General features: G+C 42.8%; 2 protein-coding genes across 4 annotated transcripts in view; one reads left to right on the forward strand and one right to left on the reverse strand.

Moving 5' to 3' along the window:
* Positions 1-3,841, reverse strand: part of XRRA1 (X-ray radiation resistance associated 1) — a 59,387-nt gene extending 55,546 nt beyond the window's left edge. For 2 of the 3 annotated variants that reach the window (XM_058663579.1, XM_058663578.1), the window contains exons 1-3: positions 3,610-3,806; positions 3,351-3,413; positions 1,715-1,782 (exon numbers count right to left, since the gene is read on the reverse strand). The gene's annotated coding sequence lies outside the window, so the exon portion shown is untranslated. Of the gene's footprint in view, positions 1-1,714; positions 1,783-3,350; positions 3,414-3,609 lie in introns of all 3 variants that reach the window. The other variant, XM_058663581.1, reaches the window with a different exon arrangement.
* Positions 3,842-3,925: 84 nt separating this feature from the next.
* On the forward strand, positions 3,926-21,107 carry SPCS2 (signal peptidase complex subunit 2). The gene is made up of 5 exons (XM_058663584.1): positions 3,926-4,078; positions 14,681-14,764; positions 15,117-15,276; positions 17,238-17,373; positions 20,339-21,107. Exons 1-5 carry the CDS (start codon positions 3,968-3,970, stop codon positions 20,523-20,525), a joined length of 678 nt encoding a protein of 225 aa, XP_058519567.1. The 5' UTR covers positions 3,926-3,967; the 3' UTR covers positions 20,526-21,107.
* Positions 21,108-27,876: the final 6,769 nt, after the last annotated feature.

The raw sequence follows: 27,876 nt of genomic DNA on the forward strand, positions 1-27,876 counted from the left end.
GTGGAATCTGTAAGCCTCTGGCTGGGGGAAGGGAGGCCATCTGGAGAACATGGAAGCATGCCTTGGAGGACGGTGGGGGAGGGAGTTCAGTAAAAGGAAGAAACAGTGCAGAGAGGTGGGTACCTGAAAAAAAAAAGAGAGAGAGAGAGAGAGAGAGAGAGAGAGAAAGAGAAAGAGAAAGAGAAAGAGAAAGAGAAAGAGAAAGAGAAAGAGAAAGAGAAAGAGAAAGAGAAAGAGAAAGAGAAAGAAAGAAAGAAAGAAAGAAAGAAAGAAAGAAAGAGGCTTCCTGGAAGTAACACATAGGACAAGCAGACAAGCAGAGTAGGAAGGGTGACAATGTTGAAAATGGGAAGCATAAGTTTGAGTTTAGTTTCTGCTACTAAGCTGCATGACTGCAGGCATTTATCCATCCACTGCGCCTTGGATTTCTAAATATAAAACAAGAATAAAAGTGGCCACAACCATGGTGTACTAGGTTAAGCCTCTTCCTGTGCTACCGGCATTCCATATAGACACTGTTTCAAGTTTTGGCTGCTTCACTTCCCATGCAACTCCCTGCTAACGTGCTTCAGAAAGGAGTGAAAGATATTCCAGGTCTTTGGGCCTCTGCACCCACATGGGAGACCCAGAAGAAGCTCCAGGCTCCTGGCTTCAGACCAGCCCACCTTTAGGCATTGTGGACATTTGGGAAGTGAACCAGCAGATGGAATTTCTGTCGCTTCTCCTCTCTCTGTAAATATGCCTTTCAAGTAAAGTATTAAAAAAAAAAGGAATAAAAATTCCATGTCCCACATAAGAGTGGTAAGGATGAAATAGTGGGGGATGGGGATGGGAAAGCATCTTTCTATCTCTAGTCCCGATTCCACAAAATCTTTGCTGATTCTTCCAAGGAGAAGCAGCAGATGTCTTTGGCAAACACTAGGGTTATTTCTTCAGTTTCTTTCACAGCTGGAACCCTTTCTGTATCTCAAGGTAACCAACAATCTTGAGCGGCTGCTTTCAATATGAACCTCCGAGTCTGAAAACAGGTCTCTTCCATCCTTAGCACCCAGCTCACAAGACACAGCCAACGGACTTGTGTGAGCCACATCAAGTTGAGGATGACACTCGCAGCATACAAGTGGGTGTTGGTATCTGATCTGCCTAAATAGACCCTAAGCTCCTCAGCGGGCAGGACAATATACATGGTCTTCATCAATTTACTCCTAGCACAGTGCCTGGTACATATTTCATAACTATGTGTGCAACGGGTGAATGAATTTGTTTATTTCCTTTGGGTCAACACAGGGTACTAGGATTTCCTGACCTCTGACCTCCCCTGCAAAGGACTTGAAGTTCTCTTCATGGATTCCTTCTGAACTACATGCTTGTCTGAGCATGTTACCTCTCACTTCATTACAATTGTTTTCTCTCCTCAACTTCCACCTGCCATGGGGGCCTATGATTACCTGATTCATCTGTGTAGCATCAGCACCTGGCACAGGGCCTAGAATTCACTTCACATGTGTAGAGGGAAATTACTGGCAGATTTATACTCAAGTTAAACTTTCAGGAATGTCTCCTGAACAATGGCATTTATCTAGCAGATAGGTGAAGGAGGGAAGCGTGTGAGTAAATCCCTGGCTGGGTAATGTTAGAGACTGTGATTGCTGGAGGAAGGTTCTAGCAACTTACAGAATAACAGGATCTGCTTCCAGGTCTGCACTGTACTTACTTGATCTTGGACTCTGGGAATGGCCTCTTGACTTCCTTTTTCTTTTGTTTCTTCACCTGTTTGTTCACCTGCAAAATGACAATTCTTTCTGAACCTGACCCTCAGAGCTCTGTGAGTTTTGTCATTAATTTTAGCCTACTGTGTACAGTCTCCTCCAAGATAAGTCTTGCTTAGGAGCTAGGGAGAAACCTATCAGGTCAAACAACCATGAAATAGATTGGAGAGGGATAGGGGAGAAAGGGGGAGAAGGGGGGAGAAGAAGGGGAGGGAAGAAAGGGAGGGAAGGGGAAGAAGGAGGTGGGGGAGGGAGGGTGAGAGAAGGGGGAAGGGGAGGGGAGGGAAAAGAAAAGGATGGGGGAGAGAAGGGGGAAGGGGACGAGGGACATCAGGGAGGTGGGAGGGTGAGAGATGGGAAGGCAGAGAAGAATTAGTTCTATGACAGAAGGGTGTGATTGTGTTACTTAAGTAAAACATGCAATGCACAAATCAGAAACAAAGGGACAGGTTACATGAGCAATCACACAAAAATACAATTCAGTAGGATAAGCTAAAAGACAAGGCGTAACTCCGGAGAAAGATGCTTGCTATGCATGTATGTTGGACAAACCAAACTCAGGTTCAGGAGGGACAAAAAGACCTGGCTATAACTAATAACAGAAATCCCAGTTCCCGTTGAGGAATACTAAGTGAGAAGGTAGAGCTGCAGCTGATGAACCAAAGAAAAGGACATGTCTTGCAGACTGTTTTCTAGAAGTTAACCCTAAAAAAACGTTTATATGGTGGAAAAAAGAACATCTAAGTTCCAAGCTTGCAGCCTGCAGGCCTAAGCTAGCTTCACCTGCTTCTGGTTTCTGGCTCAAACTTGACTGAGCTAATCATCAATAGGACTGTGGTACCACTAGCTCCCAAATATATTCAAATATACTCATTCCTCGCCCCGTCCTCTCTCCCTCTTTCACACACAAACACACACACACACACACACAGAGGCATTTGTATTTTTCATCTGCATACACATGCTTGTTCCATTTTGCTTGGCTCCTACAGCTACCACCTCAGACCTATTTCTTAATGGAAGTACACGAGAAGTGGCCTGTTCCCTTGTCTGGTCTCCATCCCAAACAAGTCCAGGAGGAGAGTCTCCGGAAAACTGAGTGTGGATTCTGTTTGTTTATCCCCAACATTTCACACAAGGCCTGGCCCACTCAAGGTAAAGTTTCAATGCGAGCTAAGGAACTAAACTGAACTGAGAGCAATATGCTATCAGCACCATTGACCTGTGAAGGGGAGAGCACCAAGGGCCAGGGAGGGTTTTCCAGAGCAGGTGACAGGAGAGCTGGGTCTTGAAAAAAAGCGAAACGTTACCAGATATCACCACAACGCTTCAGAAGCCCTTGGCTGGAGTGGCCAGAGATGGCTTTCATGTGGGTAAAGAAACCTTATCCGCTATTTAGTCATTATTATTTTCACATGCAAGTTAACAGCCTCAAACCTTAACAAGACGAACTATTGATTCGTTAACATACAGAATACTATGACATCCTAAAGCTGTCAGAGTGGAATGCACAAGGGTAAATATCATGGCTTTTGACGTTAATAAGCAAAAAACAAACAACAAACCAAAAATCCCACAGACCTGGCTCAACACCGCCTGCGATCTGGCCCTCGGGGGAATTCCTTGCGGGTTCCACACCTGAGACTAAAGGAAAGGATAGCTGTAAATGCACACAGGACCTTGGCATGTAGCAGGCAAGAGTAAACCTGAGTTCTCACAGCTACGAGTCTGTCGTTTGACAGCGACCCACAGAAGATGAAGGACTCCTCCCTACCCGGTTAGGACCTACAACCTGAGATGGAGCGACTTAAAGTCACATAAGTTAAGTTTCCAGGCACACCTGCCTCCGGCGTCGCTTCCGCTTCCGAGCTGTCCGCGGAGGCGACGTCCCGGGGAGGCGGGATGCGCGCCTGCGAGCCCCGCAGGGATCTCGGAGCCGCTCCACGGTGGCGCCGGCCACTAGCTTCCCCACTCCTTGGTAACCGCGAAGCGGCGGCTGCCCGTCTGGGTGGCAACCGGTGGCTAGAGCGTCTAACTACAATTCCCGGCAAGCCCCGCGACCACTTCCGCGGACAACCTTGCGTCCGCGAGCCTTGAACTACGGATCCCGAAGGACCCCGCGCGGCGCGTCACGCCGTCCGTTTCAGCCAATCGGCTGCGGACAAGTAGGAGGGGAGGGAGACGCGGTGGCAGACAAGATGGCTGCGTCGGCTGCACAGGGCGGGAGGAGCGGTGGCGGAGGTGGTGCTGGGGCTTGCGGTGGTCCCAGCGGCGGGACAAGTAGTGGCCGCAGCGGCTTGTTGGATAAGGTGAGAAGCCGGCTGGGGGCGCGGACAGTCGAACCTGGGGGAAGCCCCTGAGGTGGCGATCCCGTCTTCCCATCCCTGCCCCCTCCCCTTTGGCGGCCTCTTAAGAAGCTCTTGTCGGACCACCATGGGCACCCACCCACGCCCACTCCTCTCCAGGGCTTCCTTCCCCTGAGAGTGCTTGGTTCCTGGTGCTGTAGCCACATGGTGTACTCTCCTCATTCTGTTATTCCCGTGTTACATCGTGGCCATCGCTTTTTTCCCCTGTTCTTGGTCCGTAGTGCTGGCCGTCACAGTTTATTCCTCTCATTCCGTAATTCCTATATTCCATCGTGACTGTCGCTTCCCCCCGCCCGCCCTGGGCTGCCCATTTCTCTGACGGGGAAAACTGAAGATCGAAGGCGTTAGAGTCTCCTCCACCGTCAGGATCACCCCAAACTCCACGCCCCCCTTGCGTGTAACAGGGGTTGAGTGCGCCTTGCCTTCGGCTTACTGAACTTCCTAGGCGTTGTTATCGCCACGTACTGACTTTGCTGGCGGCCTGCGGCCTGCGAGAGGCCTTTGAGAAGATTTCCCCACCTCTTGTCGTGCTTCCTTCGCCCCTTGTTTCTCCACTGGTTGCCATCAGATGCACTGCTTGCTCTTTGCCCATTTTTTTTTTCTTGGACTGCAGTTGTAGCTGCATAGACCTAAGCAGAAAAGATAGAAAGGCTCTTCTTCAGGTTTGGTGCTTGCCCTTTGCACAGCATCTGGGTTAAACAGCTGCCTGGAGAGCTGAGTCCTAGTCTTGGTTATACTTCTAATTAGCGCTGTGACCTTGAAATCTGTCTGCAACATCTGTATTTGCTCATCTGCGCAGTGGTATACTCAGTTTTTCCGTAGTGGGTCTCGGGCTGGTTTAACAGCAGTGCTAAGCGTGTCATGAACAGATAAGGATTTTTTTTTTTTTTTAATTGAGAACATCCCTCAGACAGACCTCCCAGCGCCTAAAGCATGGGCCATGCTTAGTAAATGGATCTGATGCAGATCTTTGGGATTGTCGAGAGTCATTGATTTTTCTTGATTTGGTTTTCATGCTGTTAACCTTTCTCCAGAGACAGGGTCACATTTTGGAGGTTGTTGTGTAAATCGCTTCTAGAAGTGTGAGAGTTTCGGGGTGGATGCTCATTTTGTATACGAATCCTGCCTTTGTGCGGGTGAGTGCCCCACAGCCTGTGCACATGCTTCCTGCAGGGATTTCTCTACTGAACCCTCCCCTTTGCTCCTCACAGCTAAGGTAAGCATAGTGCCTCTGAGTCAGCGGAGGGGAGAGATTCCAGGACCCCCACAGATATCAGGGTCTGCAGATGCTCAGGTCCTTGATATAAAAGGGTGTGATATTGGCCCGAAACCCATGCACTTTCTCCAGTTTTGTTTGAATCATCTCTAGGTAACTTAACTTAATACACTCTAAATGCTCTGTAACTAGTTGTTTACTGTTTAGGGAATAAGGACAATGACAGACTTGATGGTCAGCACACAGGATTTTTCTCCCTAAGTATTTCCTTTCCCAGGTTGGTTGATTATTGGTTGGAAAACTGCAGGGCCAGCTATCATGTATGGCCTCATTGTGTTATTGAAGGAACCCGGATTTGGGAATCATAATACTTCAGCTTTGAGATAGCACTACTTCTTGCAAATAGTATGAAGATTTTTCATCTGAAATGTTAGAGTCTTGGGCATTTAGAACACAGAATTTTGCAGAGAATCATATAAGGTACACATTAGCAATCTATGTTAGTTGTAGTTCCCAATACAAATATGTGATGGAGAAAAAAAAATCAAGAATAGTAGGTAGGGGCCTGGTGCAGTAGCCTGGAGGCTAAAGTCCTTACCTTGAATACACTGGGAACCCATGTGGGTGCAGGGCAGCCCCACTTCCCATCCAGCTCCCTGCTTGTCGTCTGGGAAAGCAGTCGAGGATGGCCCAAAGCCTTGGGACCCTGCACCCACATGGGAGACTCGGAAGCTCCAGATCTGCTCAGCTCTGGATCTGCAGCTATTTGGTGAGTGAACCAGTGGATGAAAGATTTTTCTCTTTGTCTCTCTTTGTAAATCTGCCTTTCCAATAAAAGAAAATAAAAAGTAACGTTAGAATATTTAAAAAAAAAAAACCTGAACATAGGAGTGAGACTCAAATGTTATACCTACTTAGTTCAGGAAGTATGTAGTATATTCAAATATATACTTTTAAAAAAATATGTATTTGAAAGGCAGAGAAGGAGAGTCAAAGGTGAGAGAGATATCTCTATCAGCTGGTTCCCTCTGCAAGTGCTGCACTCCCCAGTGCTGGTCCAGCTTGAAACCAGAAGCCTTATCTGAGTGCTGCCTTTCCAGATATGTTATCAGGGAACTAGATTAGAAATGGCACAGCCAGTACTCAAACTGGTACCCTTACGAGATGTTGGATTTTCAAGTCACAGCCTAATTCACCAGACTACAGTGCCTGTCTTCAAATATATACTTTTTTTTTAGACTTATTTTTATTGAAAGGCAAATATACAGAGAGGAGGAGGAGAGACAGAGAGGAAGATCTTCTGATGATTCACTCTTCAAGTGACTGCAATGGCTGGAACTGCGCCAATCCAAAGCCAGGAGCTTCTTCTGGGGTCTCCCACGTGGGTGCAGGGTCCTAAGGCTTTGGGCCATCCTCGACTGCTTTCCCAGACCACAGGCAGGGAGCTTGATGGGAAGCAGGGCTGCTGGTATTAGAACCGGCGCCCATATGATATCCCGATGCATGCATAGCGAGGACTTTAGCTGCTAGGCTATCATGCCAGGCCCCAAATATGTATTTTTTACAGAAGTTCCAATAAAGATCTAATTGATGAAGGTGGGGTTGCCCAAAGGTCATTTTGGATATGGCTTCCCTAGAAGTGAAACCTGACTTGATGGGGAAGAGAAGAAAAGCATATTGGTTTTAAAAAAATCTTGAGCAAAGATATAAATAAGTGAGCAACAGAAGAGAGAAAAAAATAACCAAGAGCAATTTAGGTTCTTTTAATCCACTTTTTAAAAAAACATTTATTTAATTTTATTGGAAAGTCAGATTTAAAGAGAGAAGAGAAGGAGAGAGAGAGAAACATCTTCTGTTCACTGGTTCACTCCCCAAGTGGCTGCAATGGGCAGAGCTGAGCAAATCTGAAGCCAGGAGCTCCTTCCGGGTTTCCCACACAGATACAGGGTTCCAAAGCTTTGTGCCATCCTTTCCTGCTTTCCCAGGCCACAAGCAGGAAGCTGTAAGGGAAGTAGAGCAGCTGGAATAAGAACTGGCGCCTGTATGGGATCCTGGTGGTTACATGGTGAAGACTTTAGCCACTAGGCTGTAATACCGGGCCCTGTGTAAATTCTTTGAAAACTTCATTTTAGTCTTAGGTTGAGCTGTTCCCCCTCTGTCAGCCACCTAGGAGAGAATGAAGGGACAAGAGACACAAAGAATGGACAGCAAGACAGTAGGTCTGATCAAGCTGGACACCCCTCTGAATTCCTCTGACACTGCACTTGGGAATTAAACTGTCAGTGAAATCACATACTATCTTATTCTACCATTTTGTTCAGTTTCCATAAGGAACTAACTGTCTATGATGAATACGAGATGAAATAAATACTTGCAGCATTCAATCTAACAGCAAAGTGCAATCTGCCACCTCAATCTTCAGAAACATTTCTGAGACTGTACCTTTAACTGGGCAGACACTGAAGGTTACTGCTGGGGAGAAGATGGAGGAAGTGGTGTTCTCAGTGCAGTACAATCTGATGAATAGAGAAGTTGTTGCTCTGTGGGAATGAGAGCCTGTTACTTGCCATACCATCTGTTTCATTTGATTTGACTTGGTTTTGAGGGGAGGATTTTAATTTTATTTCTTACCATAAAGAAATGTAATAAGAAAATGCAAATGTGCTACTAGCTTTCCCTAATATGTGAATTTCTGTACCTGAGGAGCTGCCTAGAATAGGTGTTCTGAGTTTCTTGATATTGGTATGCAAATACATAGTCTTCTGATCTCCATCTCAGAAAGATTTAAGTTTGATCATTGTACTGTTATTTTGCCCCAAATACATCAAGTGGATTTTTTTTTTTTTTATGTTTGACTTTTAAAGGCTACTTCCTTAATTTGTTTTGGCTATTGAAGTTGATATGTAGGGTTAAATTTTGCTTTCCATTTTCCTGTTAACTTCACACCCGGATTCTGTCTCCTGGATGGGCTGTCTGCCTGATCTTAAAGTTTAGCTTTTGTATCTCAGTTGGGAACACAAGCTCTGGAGCCAGTTTGCCACTTGCTAGACGTGTGTTGTTGGGCAGGTTTATAAATCTCCTTGTATCTTGAGTTTCTCCTTTGTGAGTGGGCATAGTAAAAGTCTTTAAAGAGATGGCTTCTGGCACATGATATGAAGATTGTCTGCACCACACTGTCTTGGGTATGAGTTAAAAGCAACAGATGTCTGGACTCTCCTGCAGACCCAAACCAGATTTCTTTTTTTTCTGTATTAACTAACACTTCTCAGTTACTCTTGCATGTGAAGGTCCTTTCTGGTTCTGAAATTTTAAGGGATTATTTTTCCTTTATTCTGCTTTGTATAAATTTCTTTAAAATTTTATAATGATGGGCCCAGCGGCGTGGCCTAGTGGCTAAAGTCCTCGCCTTGAATGCCCCGGAATCCCATATGGGCACTGGTTCTAATCCTGGCAGCTCCACTTCCCATCCAGCTCCCTGCTTGTGGCCTGGGAAAGCAGTCGAGGACGGCCCAAAGCCTTGGGACCCTGCACCCGCGTGGGAGACCCGAAAGAGGTTCCAGGTGCCCGGCATCGGATTGGCGCGCACCGGACCGTTGCAGCTCACTTGGGGAGTGAATCATCGGATGGAAGATCTTCCTCTATGTCTCTCCTCTCTGTATATCTGACTTTGTAATAAAAATAAATCTTTTAAAAAAATTTTTATAATGAGGAGACCTTGAGGCAAATTTCTTCCAATTCCTTATTTATATAGCCCCCTGGGACAGTCAGAGAGGGGAAGATGAAACAACTTGCCCAAAATAACTGAGTTAGTAGTAACAGTCCAGCTTCTCCCATGCTTCTTCCTGGACTCAGGCTTGCTCAGTGCCATGTCCCTCCTACGAGAGCAGGCCTTGTGCTCGTTCATGTAGGACTGGGAAGAGCATCTGTTCTGAGGTGGGAAACCTGAGCAGTGGCTTTAGCTCTGTCACCCACTAACCATGGCTTCTTAGGTTATGCCTCCTCCTTTACTCTCCTGGGTAGTGTCTTAGATTGCCAGACCTCGCGATCTGCCTGTGCCTTGTTACCTTGCTACAGCAGAGGAACAGTTTTATGACATTGCTGTAATTGTGTATGATTGTATTTAAATAAACAAGCTACTGGGTTTTAACACTTCTAAAAACTGAATTTTAATAGCATCTTAGAACTAATTTTTTTTATCTAATGGAATTAAAAGCCTTTATCAAAGGACATTATCAAGAAAATGAGAAGACAGAATTGAACAGGAAATTATCTGATAAGATTACAAGAAATCTTACAGCTGGGGCTGATGCCAAGGTGTTGTGGGATAATCTTCCAACTGCAGTGCTGGCATCCAAGATGGACAACAGTTTGCATTGCACTTTGATCTAGCTTCCTGCTAATGGCCTAGGAGAGCAACAGAGGATGGCCAAAGGCCTGGATCTTCTGTACCCACAGGGGAGACCAGGAAGAAGCTCCTGGCTTTGGACTATCCTAGCTCCATCCATTGTGGCCATTTGGGATGTGAACCAATAGAAAGGTAGTGTAGACGTCTCCAGGCAGGGACCAGGCTGGTGTGGCAGCTTGGTCACTGCTTCTGTGTAGTAAAAGAGGCAGTGTGAAACCCCAGAAACCATTTCTCTGGCATGCTCATAATTTAATTGACATGTAGTAATTTCTTTTATGTATTTTTTTGACATGTAGTAATTTCTAATCCCTGGGTGGCTAACTCCAGTGATAAGATTTCTTGGTCAATTTTTTATTTTTATTTATTTTTTAATAAAAAATAGGTTGAAATTGAAACTTGTATGTTGGTAAGAGATATAATCAGTCTCTGAGAGATAGGGTCTTTCTGAATTGAGATCAAAATTAGGTGATGGCATATTCCAAAGATGAGATTTCTCTCCCTAAACTTAGCAGTTTTTCCTTATCCCCAGTTACTGCTTTGGACCTTTTCTTGGTGACTGTATACATGTGGAGTTTAGGGGTGTCTTTATATTTCCAGCTCAAGTAGCATTAACTTCTGAGTCTACCATCAGTTTACATTATCTCCTTAAAAAATTCTGAAGTCAAAGGAAGACAAAATATAAGGTAGAGCTTAAACACCTCTCAGACTTCACATCTACAAGATGAATACCTCCTTCTTTTTGTGTTCTTTCTGAAAGTGGCATGATGGCTGGAACAAGTCTTCCAAAACTCTAATTCTAGTAGTGATCATCCATCTCTTGGGTTCCTTATAACCGATCCTGTCACTAAGTCCTACCAGTTCTACTTAATGTTTCCTTTGCATTCCGCTGCTGCTGCTCCATTGACCTTTCAGATTTTGTCTTTCAATCAGGCCTAATCCAATTTCAGACTGTTTGCCAGGTTACCACAAAAATGACGAACAAAACAAAACAATACAAAAACAGAACAACCTCCCCCCCCCCCCCCACACACACACAAAACACAGATTTGGGAGCTGGTGTTGTGATACAGTGGGTTAAGCTGCTTCTTACAATGCCAACATCCCACATCTGAGCGCTGTTTGGGGTCTCAGCTGCTGCCCTCGTATTAGCTTCCTACTGATGTGCCTGGAAGGCAGCAGGTGATGGCTGAGGATAGGCAAGGCCAGAGTGCAGTTCCTTTGGCTTTGTTCTAAACCAACTGCAGCCATAGCAGCTGAATGGGGAATGAACCAGTGGGTGAAGATCTTTTTCTCTCTCGCCTCTCCCCCTCCCTTTGGTATTCTGGCTTATAAGTCAACCAGTGCACTAATTCTGTTTTTTTTTTTTTTTTTTTTTATTAAGCCATGCATTTGATTATTATTTTGCTTAAAATAGTCTCTGCTGCTTTCCTCAGTAAAGTTCTAGTTCTTGAACTTAGTGAGCAGCACCTAGGATCCCTTTCTCTTGCACCTAATTTCCTACTCCTTTTTCTTCCTTGGGGCTTATATCCACTTTTTTTTAAGATTTATTTTTATTTTTTTTTTAAAGATTTTTTATTATTATTGGAAAGCTGGATATACAGAGAGGAGGAGAGACAGAGAGGAAGATCTTCCATCCGATGTTTCACTCCCCAAGTGAGCCGCAACGGGCCGGTACGCGCCAATCTGAAGCCAGGAACCAGGAACCTCTTCTGGGTCTCCCACGCGGGTGCAGGGTCCCAAAGCTTTGGGCCGTCCTCGACTGCTTTCCCAGGCCACAAGCAGGGAGCTGGATGGGGAGTGGAGCTGCTGGTATTAGAACCAGTGCCCAATGGAATCCCGGGGCTTTCAAGGCGAGGACTTTAGCCGCTAGGCCACGCTGCCGGGCCCTTAAGATTTATTTATTTTTAATGGAAAGGTAGATTTATAGGGAGGTAAAGATCCTTGCCTTTCTCTAGGGATGATGACAATGGCAAGGATCTTCAGGGAAAATAAGAAAGCAAATATTTTCTTTTTACTCTTAAAACTGCATATATGAATGACCTTAGTGTAAATAGCAATTAAATAAAATACATGTGGAGCAAATAACAACTAAGTAAATAAATGCACGTATCTTTATTATGCTTCCTGAATTGGATCCCCAAGACCACCTGATTGATAATTTGCTGGAAGAACTCATTGACATAGAATATAGTTGTACTCATGGGTAAGGCATATTACAGCAAAAGGGCACACAGCAACCTCAGCAAGAGGAAAGGTTCATGTGCCAAGTCCAGAGGAAACCAAATGCAAGATTAGGAGCCTTCTGCCACTGGTTCCCAAAGGACACACTTATTTCCTCTAGCAAAGCCAGTGGAGTAATGTTTGCACGGGAATCTCCTTAGAGAGTGTCTGCTTAATTTCTAATAGGGCCTGGTTAATTAAGCACACATTTGGTCTTAAATGTGGCAGGCTCCCAGAAGGAAAAACAATTGATACAAATTACTTTGCTTATAAAGTTAAGGAGGCACTCTTAGGGAACACATTGTTTCGGTGTAGGGAACTGTTTATCAGCCAGTTGGCCAAGGGTCGGCCTAGCTGAAGGGTTCAGGCATGTTAACCCTTGTACATACTGCATATTACAACAGTAACCTTTACCTTGTCTTTTTTTTATTTGTTTATTTTTATTGGAAAGGTATATTTTACAGAGAGGAGAGCCCCAGAAATTTCTTCTGTGCTCTGATTCACTCCCCAAATGGCCACAGTGGCCAGAGCTGAGCTGATCTGATCGAAGCCAGGAGCTTCTTCCAAGTCTCCCACGTGGGTGCAGGGTCCCAAAACTTTGGGCCGTCCTCAACTGCTTTCCCAGGCCACAAGCAGGGAGCCGGATGGAAAGTGGAATATCTAGGACATGAGCTGGTGCCCGTATGGGATACTGGTTCGTGCAGGCAAAGGATTAGTCAGTTGAGCCATTGCACCAACCCCTCCGTTGTCTTTTTATTAACTTGTTAGTACAGAAGGAAAAACAATTTGTATGTAGTGTTGAGAAAGACAGGGAGGGGGTGGTATGTAGAGGGAACAGATGACTTCTAAAATACTCTTGAGTCGCAGTGGAAGAGAACATGAGGAGAATCCTGCATTTTAGCAGGAAGAACCATTGGAGACAATGGCCAGAAAAATAAGCTCCTATTATCAACTTGCTGCCTTTCCAGATGTCTTTACTGTAGCAGAGACATTATCTGTTTTTTGAAACGGCCTATGGCTGCTCAGGCACACAGAATAGACAGTGTTCCCATCTCATCAGAAATCGGTTTATCACCTTTCTTGTGATTGTATGATGCCATGGAAATGATCTATTCGACTTACTAAAAAGAGTGCTGTGAAGTAGCTGGCGGTGGAGTTAGAAATCAGGCTATTTCAGCACACATTGCAATGCTGTGTTTGTGGCTCATCCTTAAACATTTTTACCAAATGTCCTCTGGATTGTGGAGCCAAGTTTCTTTTCTGTGAGCATAGCCTGCAGTGATGTCTAGCTGAATCCCCATGAAAATATTTTCTTTTTGGAGTGACCCAAGTTTGTGTAAATTATGCTATTTTTACAAATGATTTCTTTTTAAAGATTTATTTTATTTTTATTACAAAGTCAGATATACTGAGAGGAGGAGAGATAGAGAGGAAGTGGAGCTGCCGGGACTAGAACCAGTGGCCATATGGGATCAAGGCGAGGACCTTAGCCACTAGGCCACGCCGCCGAGCCCTTCAAATGATTTTTTAAAAATGTTGAAGTTAATGACCTTTTTTTTTCTGAGAAAGGAAAAAGACAAACATGCTGAGCTTGGAATGGGCGTGTTTCTTTAACACCAGTGTTGATAGGGATGAACTGTATCTGCATGTATTATTCTATACTATGCAGTTAGAGAAAAATGTCTAGAGGTGGGAAGTTGAATCTAGGCTGCTAAATTGACTTTGGTAGGTGTCTTAACCTTTTACACATACCCACTGAGAGGTAGTGTTTGGAAAAACCTTCTGTACCTCTGTGGATGAGGGAAATTCAAGCAGAATTTGTCTGAAGTCACATAACTGTTAATGGGGCTGACTGTAGAATTTGATTTGTAATTGATTTGTAGTTCTTTCTAGCAAACTATACTGGATTTGCTGTCATTTTAAGATTAAGACATGCTAATAAATTATAAAAAGTTGTTAGGAGTTTTAAAGGAGACTTTCCTCATTTTATATTTTCTGAGATCTCTGGGCACAGAATGAAAGAATGAGCAAATGGAATTTGTTTTGGTTTACTTATTTTTGAGTAAAGTGGGGACAGCTGTGTGAGATCACATATGCTATTTCTGGAGCCCTTCTGAGTGTTCTGGTTCTAGCCTTGTAGATGCTCGTCTGTGTGGAGGCTGGCAGCATCGTGGGAGAACCACCTGATTGTAATGCCTAACCTTGGCGAATCTCCCTCTCTCTCTTTTTAAAGATTTATTTATTTTTATTGGAAAGTCAGATGTGCAGAAAGGAGGAAAGACATAGAGGAAGATCTTTATCTGCTAACTTACTCCCCAAATGACCACAGTGGCTGGAGCTGAGCTGATGCAAAGCCAGGAACCTGGAGCCTGGAGCCTTTTCTGGGTCTCCCACGTGGGTGCAGGGTCCCAAGGCTTTGGTCCATCCTCGACTGCTTTCCCAGGCCACAAGCAGGGAGCTGGATGGGAAGCAGGGTCACTGGGGCAGCGCCCATTTGGATCTCAGCTAGTACAAGGCGAGGACTTTAGCCAGTAGGCTAATGCGCCAGACCCCAAATCTCTTGTAAAACGTTTTTGTTTAGGTTCTCCAACATCAGAGAACAACAGCCTAAATGTTACGCACACTTAAGGATGCACACACAAAATAGTTCATTTTACTTTCTGTAAGATACTCACTTTCCTGTTGTACAATTTTTGTTTTCCAGTGGAAGATTGATGATAAACCTGTAAAAATTGATAAGTGGGATGGATCAGCTGTGAAAAACTCTCTGGATGATTCTGCCAAAAAGGTACTTTTTTTTTTTTTTTAGCAGGGGTTCATTAGTAGGTATATAGCTGGTGGCCCACCTCCTGGAATATCTCTCCTGTAATTGTTAGAATCAAGCCAAAAAGCAGTGTCTAAAATCCTCACAAAATAAGAGGAAGAAAATATGTTAAAGGGTAAATGTTGGCAATCTTCATTTATTGTCCTTGAGACCATCTTCTCTATTTGAAAAGGGCAAAGAAGTGTTTATTCTTTGGGGAAAGGTAAGCGAGATTTATATAATTCCTAACATAACTTGAATCATGGAAAACGGGAATAGAACAAGGTAGTAAAAAGGAAACATTCCTATTATTGTGGTTCCTTTTTCTTCTCACCAGGTACTTCTGGAAAAGTATAAGTATGTGGAGAATTTTGGCTTAATTGACGGTCGCCTTACCATCTGTACGATCTCCTGCTTCTTTGCAATAGTGGCTTTGATTTGGGATTACATGCACCCATTTCCGGAGTCGAAGCCCGTTTTGGCCTTGTGCGTCATATCATATCCTTTATTGCTGCTCAAATTTGTTTTCCAGTGCAAAAAACAAACTTCCATTTTAGGACCAAACGATGTTAGAATTTGACATATGAGATGTGGATATCTATTAAATATATGGTGTTTTAGGTTTATTGTGGCTAATTTATATGTAATTCACTTTCACAAGTAATGTATAGGTTTCTGTAATACTAATGGGAACACCAGTGCAGTAATAGTGAAACCCCGCTCTTCCCATTTCTGCCCGAGAACTGTTAGACCAGGTTGCCTCAAGCCATTCATTCCAAAATGTTACAAAAGGATCCAGGTTTGGGGATGTAGATCTGAGTCAGGTTTCCTTGAAGCTGTGGAGCTGACTAGGAAGTCCTGAGCTGAGGGGTTTGCGGTACAGAGTGCATGGGTTTGAAATCCATGGTGTTTGTAAGTCTGTGCTGCTAAGAACTTAACCTTTTTGAGACTGTTTACTTGCTACTTGTAAATAAGGATAATAAACACTCAGAATTATAAAGATCAAATCAGAGATTTTATAATGCATTTCATATGTAATACAGTTCCCAACAATGGTTTAAGGTCATGATTTTTCAACTTCACACTGGTGCCAAAGTATGTCCATACAAATGAAGTACCATCAAAGTTATATTTATTTTAAACAAAATGTAGATCTCATTTGAATAATCATATCAGGTTGTTATATGTTTATCTTAGCTTATTTAAAAGAAGAAGAGAGAAGTACACTACTGGTACACTGCCTAAATGCTTGTAGCAAACTAGAGCTGGTCTATGCTGAAGCCATTAGCTGGATATTCAATTCAGAATGCCCATAAGGGTGAAGGAACCACTTGAAATATCTCAGCTGCCTCCCAGAGTCTCCAGTAGCAGGACACTGGAATACAGAACTGGAGTCAATTAATGAACACAGGCATTCTAACTGGTGTCTTAATCGTATACACATTTCATATACACACGTCTTCTTTCCTTGTGGCATTTCTAAGTATATTACCATCTATTTTTTTTGTTTTAAGATAAGGAGGCTTGGGGAAGAACGTAATTTGTCAGTGTTAGGCTTGTTAAAAGGCTGAGATTCCACAGTACGACCGCCTCACCTGAAATTCTGTGCACTTTGCAGTCTACTTTCCTCCTTCCCCTTATGGTCACATTTGAATTGACACAATGTGCAGGAAACTTTCAGCAGTGTCTGGTACATAGTAAGTATTCAAGTATTTTAGTTGATGCTGTCAGAAACAACATAAGCTCATGTATACTTACAAAGTAATTGATTTTACAGTAAAATATTTTGAAATCACTGATGACCAATTGATTAAACATGGTCAAGTCCATTATTATTAGTTCTAATGAGTTGTTTATAGATAAATAAATGTAATATGTTCTTGAACATAAAAGATGAGAGCTAGTTTATGCCCATATCTTTCTTCTTCATTTTTGAAATGTTTGGAGAATTAACCAGAGAGAGCCTTATATATCTTAAAATGATGAAAGTAAAGTAGCCGGGGCTACCATTGCAGTTTTAACAGGTTAAACCACCAACTGGGACACTGGCATCCCATTCATGTCCTGGCTGCTCCATTTCTTATCCAGCTCCCTGCTAATGCACCTGACAAAACAGTAGAAGGAGACCCTAGTGCTTGGCTACCTGCCACCAACAAGGGAGACCTGGAACAAGCTCCTGGCTTCAGCCTGGACCATCATCAGCTGTTGAGGCCATTTGGGGGTTGTCCCAGCAAATGGAAGCTTTTCTCTGTCTCTCCTTATGCTATGCCTTACTATGCCTTTCAAATAAATAAAAAAATCTTTAACTAAAATAAAATAGCTGAATTTTCAAGTGTTTTAGGCAGCAAGGCAGAAATGTCTGAGGATTCTGATTATGAAAGCTTCTGAGGTCATTTGTCAGTTTTTGTAAGTTCTCTTTTTTGCATGTTTATGTATTTTTCCCTTAACTTCATTTGAACCTATTTTGTGATGATGGGGATTCTTACTATTTATACCTCATATAAGGAGAAGAGCATCTTTCTTGTGGCCCACAGGAAAGATCCTACAGGAATGGATCCTGATGATATTTGGCAGTTGTCCTCCAGTCTCAAAAGGTATGACCATCCTTACAGATTCTTAAATTGTGGTGTTCATTTTGTTGGTACTGGAGGTGGAGGCAAGTGTCCTTTTGTTCCTCTTTGCTGCTCCTACTTCATCCTCAGCCCTCCTCCCAAATCCTCCCCTTTGAACTGACTGTCATCTCCTTTTGCCATTCATGGCAGTTAAATTAAGAGCCAGTCTTTTCTTAGAGATAGTTTTGGATCTATTGGTACCTTCTAACATACCAGAGTAATTTTTAAAAAAATCTGTGGAAAATAGAACTAAAAGATAAATTCATTTTGATTTGAAAGTTTTAAAATTTGTGCATATGATAGGTTTTAAAAAAATTCATGGAAAAATGTGTATTATGAAAACATTGTACATGGATTTAAAAAAATATTTTTACCAAAATAAACATACCTTTCCCATTTCTTACATGGATTTTTTGAAGTATCTTCCTATGTCCTTCCAGAAATTTTGGTGATTTCCATATCCAAACAGATGGTTGTACCGGTACCAGTTGTTCCAGTGATATTGTTTTCCATCATGCCTTACACTTATTTCCTGAATGTGCCGTAAACCTTGCTATTACCAATAACAAATCAGTCTCGGTAATTTGAGTATTTATCTAAAGCCTTTACATTGGTCTTTTAAATTTCTTTTCCATTTTTGCTTACTTGATATTTTCCTCTATGCTGGATCATTGCTTCAGATGTACGGATATACAATTAATTTCTACCAAGTAAGAGAAAATTCTCTTTATGCTGCTTCTCATCTCTTGACCCCCTTTCCCTTTTCTCAAGTTATCACTTGGCTCTGCTCCTCTAATCTTCTCTTACCTGATTTACTTGACTTGTTAGTATGTGATAGCTTAAAAAAAAAAAAAAAAGAAAAAGAAAACTAGGTTTCTAGATTAGTGCACAGAATCTTTAATGTTTTTCCTTCATCTTCTTTGTGACTCTTCATCTCCCTTCACCCTTTCTAAATTCAGAATTCAATTGTGGTTTATTTCTAGAACTTCCTCTCTGTATTTACTTGGTGGAATGAGTCTTAACAGGAGACTTTCATAAATACTGCCTATATGATGCAGATCTCCACATCTTGATTTTTCATCCCAGACCTCTTTTCTGAACTCCAAGTGTGTTTTTAGCTTTCTGTTTGACATTGGATTCCAACCAGAAGCTCAGAGTTAACATGTCTGGAACCTAACTGCTGTCCTCCATTCAAACCTTCTCTTCCTTAAGTTTTCCCCATCTCAGTGTAAGTTCCATCCTTATAGAACTCTGGAGCCATTTTCACTTATATCTCCTGGTCCTTTCTCTATTCTGTCAACATACCTATGTGCATTCAGTCTGCTCATTTACCATCTGCATCGCTTCTGTCATGTCTCACTTAGGTTACTGTGGTAATGTTCTAAAATGAACCCCTGTAGCTGCTCTTTATGCCCATGGTTTATTTCCAGCATACAACAAAGTGATCCTTGCAAAATGTTAAGTCAGGTCGATTCAGTCCTCTACCCAAACTACTACAAAACCTTCTCAGAAGAATGTGAAACCCTGAGAAGGTTTCAGAAGTCTGTATGTATCTATTCTCTGCCCTCCACACATGTGCAGACACATCCCTCATCTCCTGTAACTCACGTTCTCCCTTCATCCATTCCATTCATGTTGCCCTGTACTGTTCTTCATCCATTGTAGGTATGTTTTGCCTTTGCACTGGCTGCTCCTCCTGCTCTCCTCTGGCTTCCTTCGGCCTCAGCTGAAATATTCTTAGTGCAGCCTTTGCTGCCCACTTTGTTTAAAACAGCCTCTTGTGGGTTTTTTTTTTGTTACTATTTTCTTTTCTGCTATCTATTCCCTCATACAGTAAAATGAAAGTTCCTAAAGACAGACATTTATTTTGTTCCATGTTGTAGATCCTTAGCATCTAAAATTGCCTGACATACATCTAGGGCTCAGTAAATATTTGAATTAATGAATAACTGTTTCTAAAATGTATTAGGTCATCACTCATGATTTAATGTTCTATCTTAGCTACACCTTAAGGTACCACTGCTAATAAAACTGGGCCCAGAGGTGAGAGTTATTGTGGTGTTAGCAGCAATTGGACAAGTCCCTGAATAAACTCCAGTAAATGGAGATAGAAACAAGTAGTGGTGTTGAATGGAGAACGTTAGTCTACCAGAAGTGGATGCCATTGAGCCCTCTTTGATGGATGAAAATAGTAATGGCTTTCAAAATACCTTAACATTTGGCTAAATAATCCATGCATTCATATAAAAAAGTAAGTGATGTCCTAGGCATGGGGTCAGAGTAGGACCTGGAGCTAAATTCTCACAGAGTACAGAGTCTTAAGTGGCCTGGAATTTGGGTACATCTTTGAAAGCAAAATTCTTAATGGATTCCTAAAAATTTGATTGCTACCAATTTGCAGAAACAACTTTGAAAATCATATGTAGTTTTTTCATAATACTTTGTTTTGTGAAAACCTTTTGTATGTGTGTGTGTGGAAAGATGGGTCCTCATGCTGTCAATGAAATATCTGTCAGTAGATCCTGATATATAATAATCACTCAGTATTTGAGTTGAATATTGATGGATGATGCTGTGGCAGAGAACGGAGGTAGGTTGTGAGGGTTTGGTAAGGGTTTCACAGAAAAGTTTCTGTCCAAGTGGATTGTTTTTAAATGGGAACTGGTAAGGTGAAACTGGAGAGAAGTATCTGCTAGTATGGCAATATGAAGTCCAGGAGTGAAAGGAGGCGTAGGAAGTGCAATCAGGAAAGAGATCCGTGCTTAAAAATCAGAAATAATATTTTGAAGACAGCTAGGGGCCTTAGGTTGTTTCTGTTTGAGATTTTTGCATATGTTCTCTATAATATCCTAGCTTATCTCTGTTCTTCATAAACACTTGGAGCTATATTATTAGTGGTTGAACCTATATGTCTAGTTTTGATTTGGTTTCCTTGTCCCATACTTAGGTTTGATGACAAATACACCCTGAAGCTGACTTTCATCAGTGGAAGAACAAAGCAGCAACGAGAAGCTGAATTCACCAAGTCCATTGCTAAGTTTTTTGACCACAGTGGAACGCTGGTCATGGATGCATATGAACCTGAGATATCCAGGCTCCATGACAGTCTTGCCACAGAAAGAAAAATAAAATAACCAATTCTAGAAGTGGCCCAGTTCATGCTGGCTCATGCTGAATTACCCAGTGGGTGGGGGGAAGAAACAGTGTAAAATGGGTAAAGTAAGAGTGTTAAAAATGTTCCTGTTGTGTCCTGAGAATTTAGTCCTTTCTGGATAACTAGAGTTTTCTAGCACAGATACGAGAAGTTGTAGTTCTGATGTCTAGCTGTAGCCTATTCGGTCTGCTGATCATATTATTTTATTTGCTTTTCTGGAAAAGCATTTTTGCTAAAAGCCATGCAGACTTTTCCCTTTGTACCTAGCAGTACTTACATAGTATAGCTTTGTGCCATGCAGCATTTGAAGACTCAGTTTTTAAAACTTGTTAACCCCTTGGTGACTTTGTTAATTCCTATTTCAACAGCTGTTTGAGAATTCAGGATACAACTTCTTGTGTATGACAGCTTTTCTTCACACACCATTTTTGTGGGTGTGTGTATCTGACTTGGGGAGAATTTGAAAAATATATAGCATTTTAATTTGTTTAAAACAGACCTTTGCCTGTTACATTTTTGTGCTCTTAACCAATTAAAGAAGCCAGTGGCATTTTTAGTTTTATATTGTCTGTATTTTCCCTGTTGATTTGTTTGTGCCCTTTATTAACTGCCATTTTCTAAAATTTTTTTCAATAAAAGGAAAGAAGATGTGAAAAAAATAAGAGTCATAGTTTTGATGGATGAAACAGAAGAGCAAGGGCCTCGGTGTTCCTCCTGCTATGGATTCTTTTCATTGCTAGGCTATTTATTGGTCAGAGGCCCCTTGAGAGGTCACTGAAGACCTTGACTTTGCAGTGGTAACAATTACAACATCATTCAGTATTTACTTTGTGCCAGGGAGTGCTTCCGGTACTCACAATGTATTTTAGAATTAGGATTTTAAGAATTTGGTACTGTGACTTAAATTTTAATTTTATATCAAGAGAAAGACAGAAAGCCCCCACCTGCTGGGATGTCACTTGCCAAATGCCAACTAAGACTCCCTGGCTGGCGCTGGAACTAGGAACCAGGGATTTGGCCTAGGTTTCCCTGAGCAGCCATCATCACTGCCTCCCAGGATCTGCATTAGGAGGAAACGAGATTCAAGAGCTGAGCAGGGTACTGAGTCAGGCCCTCAGATACGGGATTCAGATGTTTTAATCAGTAGGCCAAGTTATCCCTAAGGGAAACTAAGACACAAAAGTTGAGTGGCTTGCTACCTATCTTGTTAATAGACCTGGAATTTAAGCCTGTGTAATCTGTCTCTAGAGCTTGTTCCTGCAACGGTGGAACTGCAGCATCTTTGTCAGTGCTTTTCCAGCGAGATCAGAAAAGAACTGAGCATATGCCCACATCTCTGACCTTTAGAAATATAAACCCTTACTACCTTTTTTTTTTTTAAAGATTTATTTTTATTACAAAGTCAGATAGGAAGATCTTCCATCCGATGATTCACTCCCCAAGTGAGCCGCAACGGGCCAGTGCGCGTCAATCCGATGCGGGAACCTGGAACCTCTTCCGGGTCTCCCACGCGGGTGCAGGGTCCCAATGCTTTGGGCCGTCCTCGACTGCTTTCCCAGGCCACAAGCAGGGAGCTGGATGGGAAGTGGAGCTGCTAGGATTAGAACTGGCGCCCATATGGGATTCCGGCGCATTCAAGGCGAGGACTTTAGCCGCTAGGCCACGCCACGCTGCTGGGCCCAACCCTTACTATCTTCAACAAGTGTGATTACAGCTGGGCCTATTTCCGCAAACTGTTCAGGTTATTAGAAATTATCATGAACACATTTCCTAATTCACCTGGGAATGTTGTCCTGTCTAGCACCACACAGTGGGCGATAATGGGACAGCACTGAATGGAAAGATGAAACTTTGGATTCTGTAATATGCATTTCCGTAAGCTGTGGGTGACAGAATTCTGAACTGCTCATTTCCTCTATTTTTTTCCTCCTCACCCCCTACCTTCCAAAGATAAATCTGATGCTGTGAGCTACTTAAAGGTTTTGGGAATGTGTCATTACATATTTGTGTTTTTACAACAATAAGTTATTAACATGGTTGGTGTCCAGGGTTTGTGGATATAGCTGTGAATAGCCTCTTCTGTGCTGACATTGATCCTTCACAATGTCGTGCCCCTTGACCTTCGCATAAATAAGCCTTTAGCTTTGTTTTTGCCTGCTAATTCTAGGTTGACATGTCCTGTAATTTCCTTTATGTTTTAGATTTTTTGAGAGAATTTCTGTCCATTTAATATTTTTTTAGTACTTTCCTTCTTGTTGCATATGCAGGTCAAGATCCTATTTAATAGTTAAATTCTGGGCTGTAGATATTCTAAATTTATTTCCCTATTTAATATGTAATATGCTTCTCCCCAATCTTTTGGCCGGGGAAGGGGCGAAAATACGCACTTATTTAAGAGACCTGGGTGGTTTCCATCTGTGTTCTAATTTGTGATCTGGGCAAATCCCATTTATTCTCTAGAACAAAGACTCTTGAATTTGGTAAAGCAGTTCTAGAGAATGCATCTTTTTGAGAAACACCCATAAGTAAAACATTCTTTATGGTATAATGAATGTGAGTGAAATAATCCTTAACATTTGCCCATAACCCCACTTTGAGACTCTTTGGCTTTTAAAATCCATGTAAAGTTTTCTGCCTATTCCAGAAACCAGTTGAAACTATTTGGATGAAGAAGTTGAGTTCCCAGCCCAGCGTGCTAGCCTAGTGGTGAAATCCTCACCTTGTATGCGCCGGAATCCTATACGGGCACTGGTTTGTATCATGGCTGCTGCACTTCCCATCCAGCTCCCTGCTTGTGGTCTGGGAAAGCAGTAAAAGATGGCCCAAAGCCCTGGTACCCTGCACCCACATGGAAGACCCAGGAGAAGCTCCTGGCTCCTGGCTTCGGATCAACTCAGCTCTGGCTGTTTTGGCCAGTTGGGGAGTGAACCAGCAGATGAAAAGATCATTGTATCTTCTCCGTATATCTGCCTTTCCAATAAAAATAGATAAATGTTTTAAAAAGAAAAAAAATTCCCCCACTACTTGTACCAAGGCAGTTGAGGACAGCTGCCTGTGATGAGCAAGGCAGTGCCCTCTGCAGGCTTGGGCACACTATGAGACTACATACCACCTCTGGTCAGCTTTCAACACTTGCACCCACTAAGTGCTGCTTCTGGCCCGTGTTGATTGCCACTGGCTACTTGTTACCTTCTGATAGGCTTCTAGCACACTGTCAACAGGAAACCCCAGCACCCATCACCATTATCCTGTTTCACTGCTTCTCACGCCTGCCTTGGATTAGTATGGATCTTCCAGAACATAGCCACAGAAGAGTGGAGAACAATCACTAATGTTCTGCATTAATTCCAAATTTCAGTTGATACTGTATATTTAATGTTTGTAGGGCTTTTACATGTTTTTAGAAACAGTCATTGTGTTTCAGAACAACTTTAGGGAATGGACAAGACTGGCCTCACCATTGTGGCTTTGGAATTAATGTGTCATGTTTTTTATTTTCTTGACCATTTTCAGTCCAAACGTGTACTTTTTATTGCCAAAAGCCTCTTAACAGTGGGATGACAATTCAAGTATTTGGTGGACTTTTCCATTCTGGAGTGCCAGGAAATCACTTTTAAAACGGCAGATTCAGATTTCTGACTCTACCTTGTTACCGCATCCTGATTTATATATTTTTGTAAGGCAGTGTACATGGCTGTCACTGGAAAGCATTCACTTCCTCCTGGCTGCTTAGTGAGTGCTGATCAAAAAGATGGTGGTTGAAGAGGAGAGGAGGAAATGGTTGAATAGATGTATTTTGAAATGTTGGTGTTCTGCTGTGACTTTTGGGGAATGCTGCGTTTTCTCTCGGGTTTCGGAGACCCATCTATATTCTTCGGTCGTTGCCCAATCAGTTCCAGTTCCAGTTCAGCCACCTGGATTCCCTTGTTGTGCTGGCATTGTTCTAGATCACAGTGATTAGAAAGAGTAACCCTGGAACCTTTCTCTAGAAGGGAAGTAGCCTGATGTAACTTTCTAGCTGTTGAAAATGCCCTGATCTTAACTGCTGCATTTGCCATCCCCCACTGGGTCACCAACCACAAGTGTTAACGGCTGTCCCCTTCAGCTCACTGCAGAGTGTGTCAAACAACAGTTGTTCTTCCAGTGCAAGCACCTCTCACGCAACACACATCACAGTTTCCCCATATTTCCTTGTTATAGCTGAACAAATGCTATTTGGTGACACAGACACATAGTTACACTCACTGTCGTCAGGCAGTCTTTCCATTAACCACACTGGTCTCAATTCTGAGTGAGCAAGGAACTGACACATTAGAGACATCTGTGAACTTTTCTCCAAGTGACATAAGTTCCACATGTCACTTTCTTGCCAGGGACACATGTCCCCGAGAGTATACTTGTTTGGAAGCCAAAACTATAGAAGGCATAGTGCTTTAGCCCTTAGGGAGTGTCATGGCTTCTTTTCTCAGGTGTTTCAGGAAATACCATGCCTAGAACCTAGTGTCCTCACTTTGGAGGTCAGCCTGCTCTTAGTTACCTAGAATAACTTGCTGGAGGAGTAACTGATCCATTTAAGCACGTGCTGCAGGTGCTTGTCCTTAACTTGAAATCCTATTAAAAATGTTGGTAATGGGCCCAGCAGCGTGGCCTAGTGGCTAAAGTCCTTGCCTTGAATGCGCCGGGATCCCATATGGGCGCCGGTTCTAATCCCGGCAGCTCCACTTCCTATCCAGCTCCCTGCTTGTGGCCTGGGAAAGCAGTCGAGGATGGCCCAAAGCATTGGGACCCTGCACCCGCGTGGGAGACCCGGAAGAGGTTCCAGGTTCCTGGCTTCGGATTGGTGCAGCACCAGCTGTTGTGGTCACTTGGGGAGTAAAACATCGGATGGAAGATCTTCCTCTCTGTCTCTCCTCCTCTCTGTATATCTGACTTTGTAACAAAAATAAATAAATCTTTAAAAAAAATGTTGGTAATGAACTATGTTCCTAATTTTAGCTGATATCATCTCATGCCTAGAAGATATTTAGGTCAGCCTCGAGTTAGTGGTCAGATGATTACGGGCAATAGCAGCTCATAACATCCTCCTGTGGACCACTGTGCAATCTGGGAGTCACTAATCCATCCTGCTGTGTCTAGGGAGGTTAGCATACTGGGTAATAATATACAGCATGTATCTATACTTTCAATTAATAGTAGGATTCCCATTAATATTTGTAATTATGCTTTTACATTGTTACTATGTTTTCTACCTTTTCCTGTATTTGCCACATCATGATACATTTATAGATCAGAAGGTTAAGCTTGTAATGGTGAACTGAATGCTTGTGCTATTATAATAACCTGGAGATAAATAATAGGGGATTATAGAGAGGAAAGATGGGGTGGGAAAGGGATGAACTTCTATGCTTATAAATCTATGTCATGGAAAAAATAATTTAAAAAAATTTATTCAAGAATTTGGAACAGGCCTGCAGATCAGCTAGCCCCCTGCCATTGGTGTGTTTCAGATTGGGCTTCCTGGGAAGCACCCTCTGAATGGGAGTCTAAAGGTGTTTGCTAAGCAGCACTTCTGGAGCCAGTGCTTGTGGAAGAGGGTATGCATGTGAACAGTGCAGAAGGAGTTGAGAGCTAGAGAGAAAAGGAGAAGCATTCCATCCACTGGTTCATTCCCAAAATGGCTACAGCAGGGCTGGAGTTAAACCCATCTGAAGCCTGGAGCCAGGACTTCTTCTGGGTCTCTCACATGGATGCTGGGGTTTAAGGACTTGAGCCATCCTCTGCTGTTTTCTCAGGCCATAAACAGGGAGCTGGATGGGAAGTGGAGCAGCCAGGACAGCAACTGGCACAAATATAGGATGCCAGCACCACAGGTGGAGGATTAGCTTGCTATGCTACTGTGCCCCTACAATGACCATCTTCATTGACTGCCTGGGTTGCTCTGGCAACCTCATATTAGATACTGGATTTTAGGCATGGACCGATCTGGGATGGGGCAGGACTTTGGATGAAGCAGCTGCCTGTGGCTGAGGCAATCTCTGAAGGATGTGATAGCTGCAGGCTCTCCTGACACCTGAGGCAACATGACTTCATGGAGGGGAATTGGGGAAGTACTACCAGTGTTCATCACATCCAGGAAGCCGAGCCCGCAGGTCCTCATGGCAGAGGCTCAGCCTTGGAATGAATCCCTGAAAGACAGCCATTTATCATGCTAGTGCAGGGGTGATGTGTGCATGTCGTCTTGATGGGCTAAGTGAAGTCCTTCTGTCAGACCTTTAAAGGGGAACCAACAGTGATCCTCTATTTCCTGTTTTTAGGGTTATTCATTGGAATTACACTATAAGGAGGAGCTATCCCTTCCAAATTATCCAATTATGTTAACATAGAATCCTGTTCCATAATCTAGGACTATTGGTACTTGTTTTCCCACCCAGTGGGTTCCAGTGTTGGCCATTAGGAGCTCTTCTGGTTAGCACCTGGGTTGTTTCTTCCTTCATGGTGCCCTATGATGTTCCCATTTGTGTTTTTCCCCACTTTGCTTCTGGAATCAACATTTTTTTCAAGGAGCCCCAATTTGTTTTATTAGCTAATGATATTAGAAACCAAGAGATAGGACTCAATATAGTCATTGTTAATTGCATTCTCTTAAAACATAGCTACTATGTCATTATCACTCCTAAAAAAATTACACTTTGGGGCTGGCATGGTGGTATAACAAGGTTATACTGCCTGTGACACCCATATGGGATGTGGTGCTGTAGGCAGAGGCTTAGCCTACTCTGCCACCACACAGTGCTCTCCTTTGTGTGAGTACAATGATTCAGATCACTTTAATCCTGTCCTATTAGAAAATTGTGTGCCAGTTCTTCATCAGATGATTTCAGCAGCCACTGATAATTATTATCTAGATTGAGTATTTAATCAGAGGTTGCAAACTGGTGGAATTCTAATTCTGTCAAAACTTTTGACAGTTATTAGTTGACTATAAAGAACTTCCCCTTCATCAACTCTTTGGTTACCCTGAAACACAGTTCGCATAATAAAAGCAGAAGAAAAGCTTGATTCATTCCTTAACAACCTTGGAGGTAATAAAAAAGAATCACTTCTCTATAACATCAAATTTGAATCTTTTGCAGCCATTTTCCTTTTGTTGTCTAAATTCCCACATAGATGGCAGAGGCATCTCCACAAATTACATATCCAGTACACAATTGCATTAGAACCCTCCTGGAAGGCCCGGAACCTTTGCTACCGCTTCAGGCCATCCGGGGAACTTTTAATTGGCTATACTTTCCTACTGGCAACCAAAATACGGAAGCGCGGTGCTGTGACCG

Source organism: Ochotona princeps, chromosome 4 (assembly GCF_030435755.1).
Source record: "Ochotona princeps isolate mOchPri1 chromosome 4, mOchPri1.hap1, whole genome shotgun sequence".
Lineage (NCBI taxonomy): Eukaryota > Metazoa > Chordata > Mammalia > Lagomorpha > Ochotonidae > Ochotona > Ochotona princeps.

Excerpts from the sequence above, each read along its gene's own strand:
- SPCS2 (XM_058663584.1), top strand. The coding sequence starts at position 3,968 with ATGGCTGCGTCGGCTGCACAGGGCGGGAGGAGCGGTGGCGGAGGTGGT. Across the intron at positions 14,765-15,116 it reads TGGATGATTCTGCCAAAAAG|GTACTTCTGGAAAAGTATAA; the intron begins GTACTTTTTTTT and ends TCTTCTCACCAG. Across the intron at positions 17,374-20,338 it reads TTGTCCTCCAGTCTCAAAAG|GTTTGATGACAAATACACCC; the intron begins GTATGACCATCC and ends TCCCATACTTAG.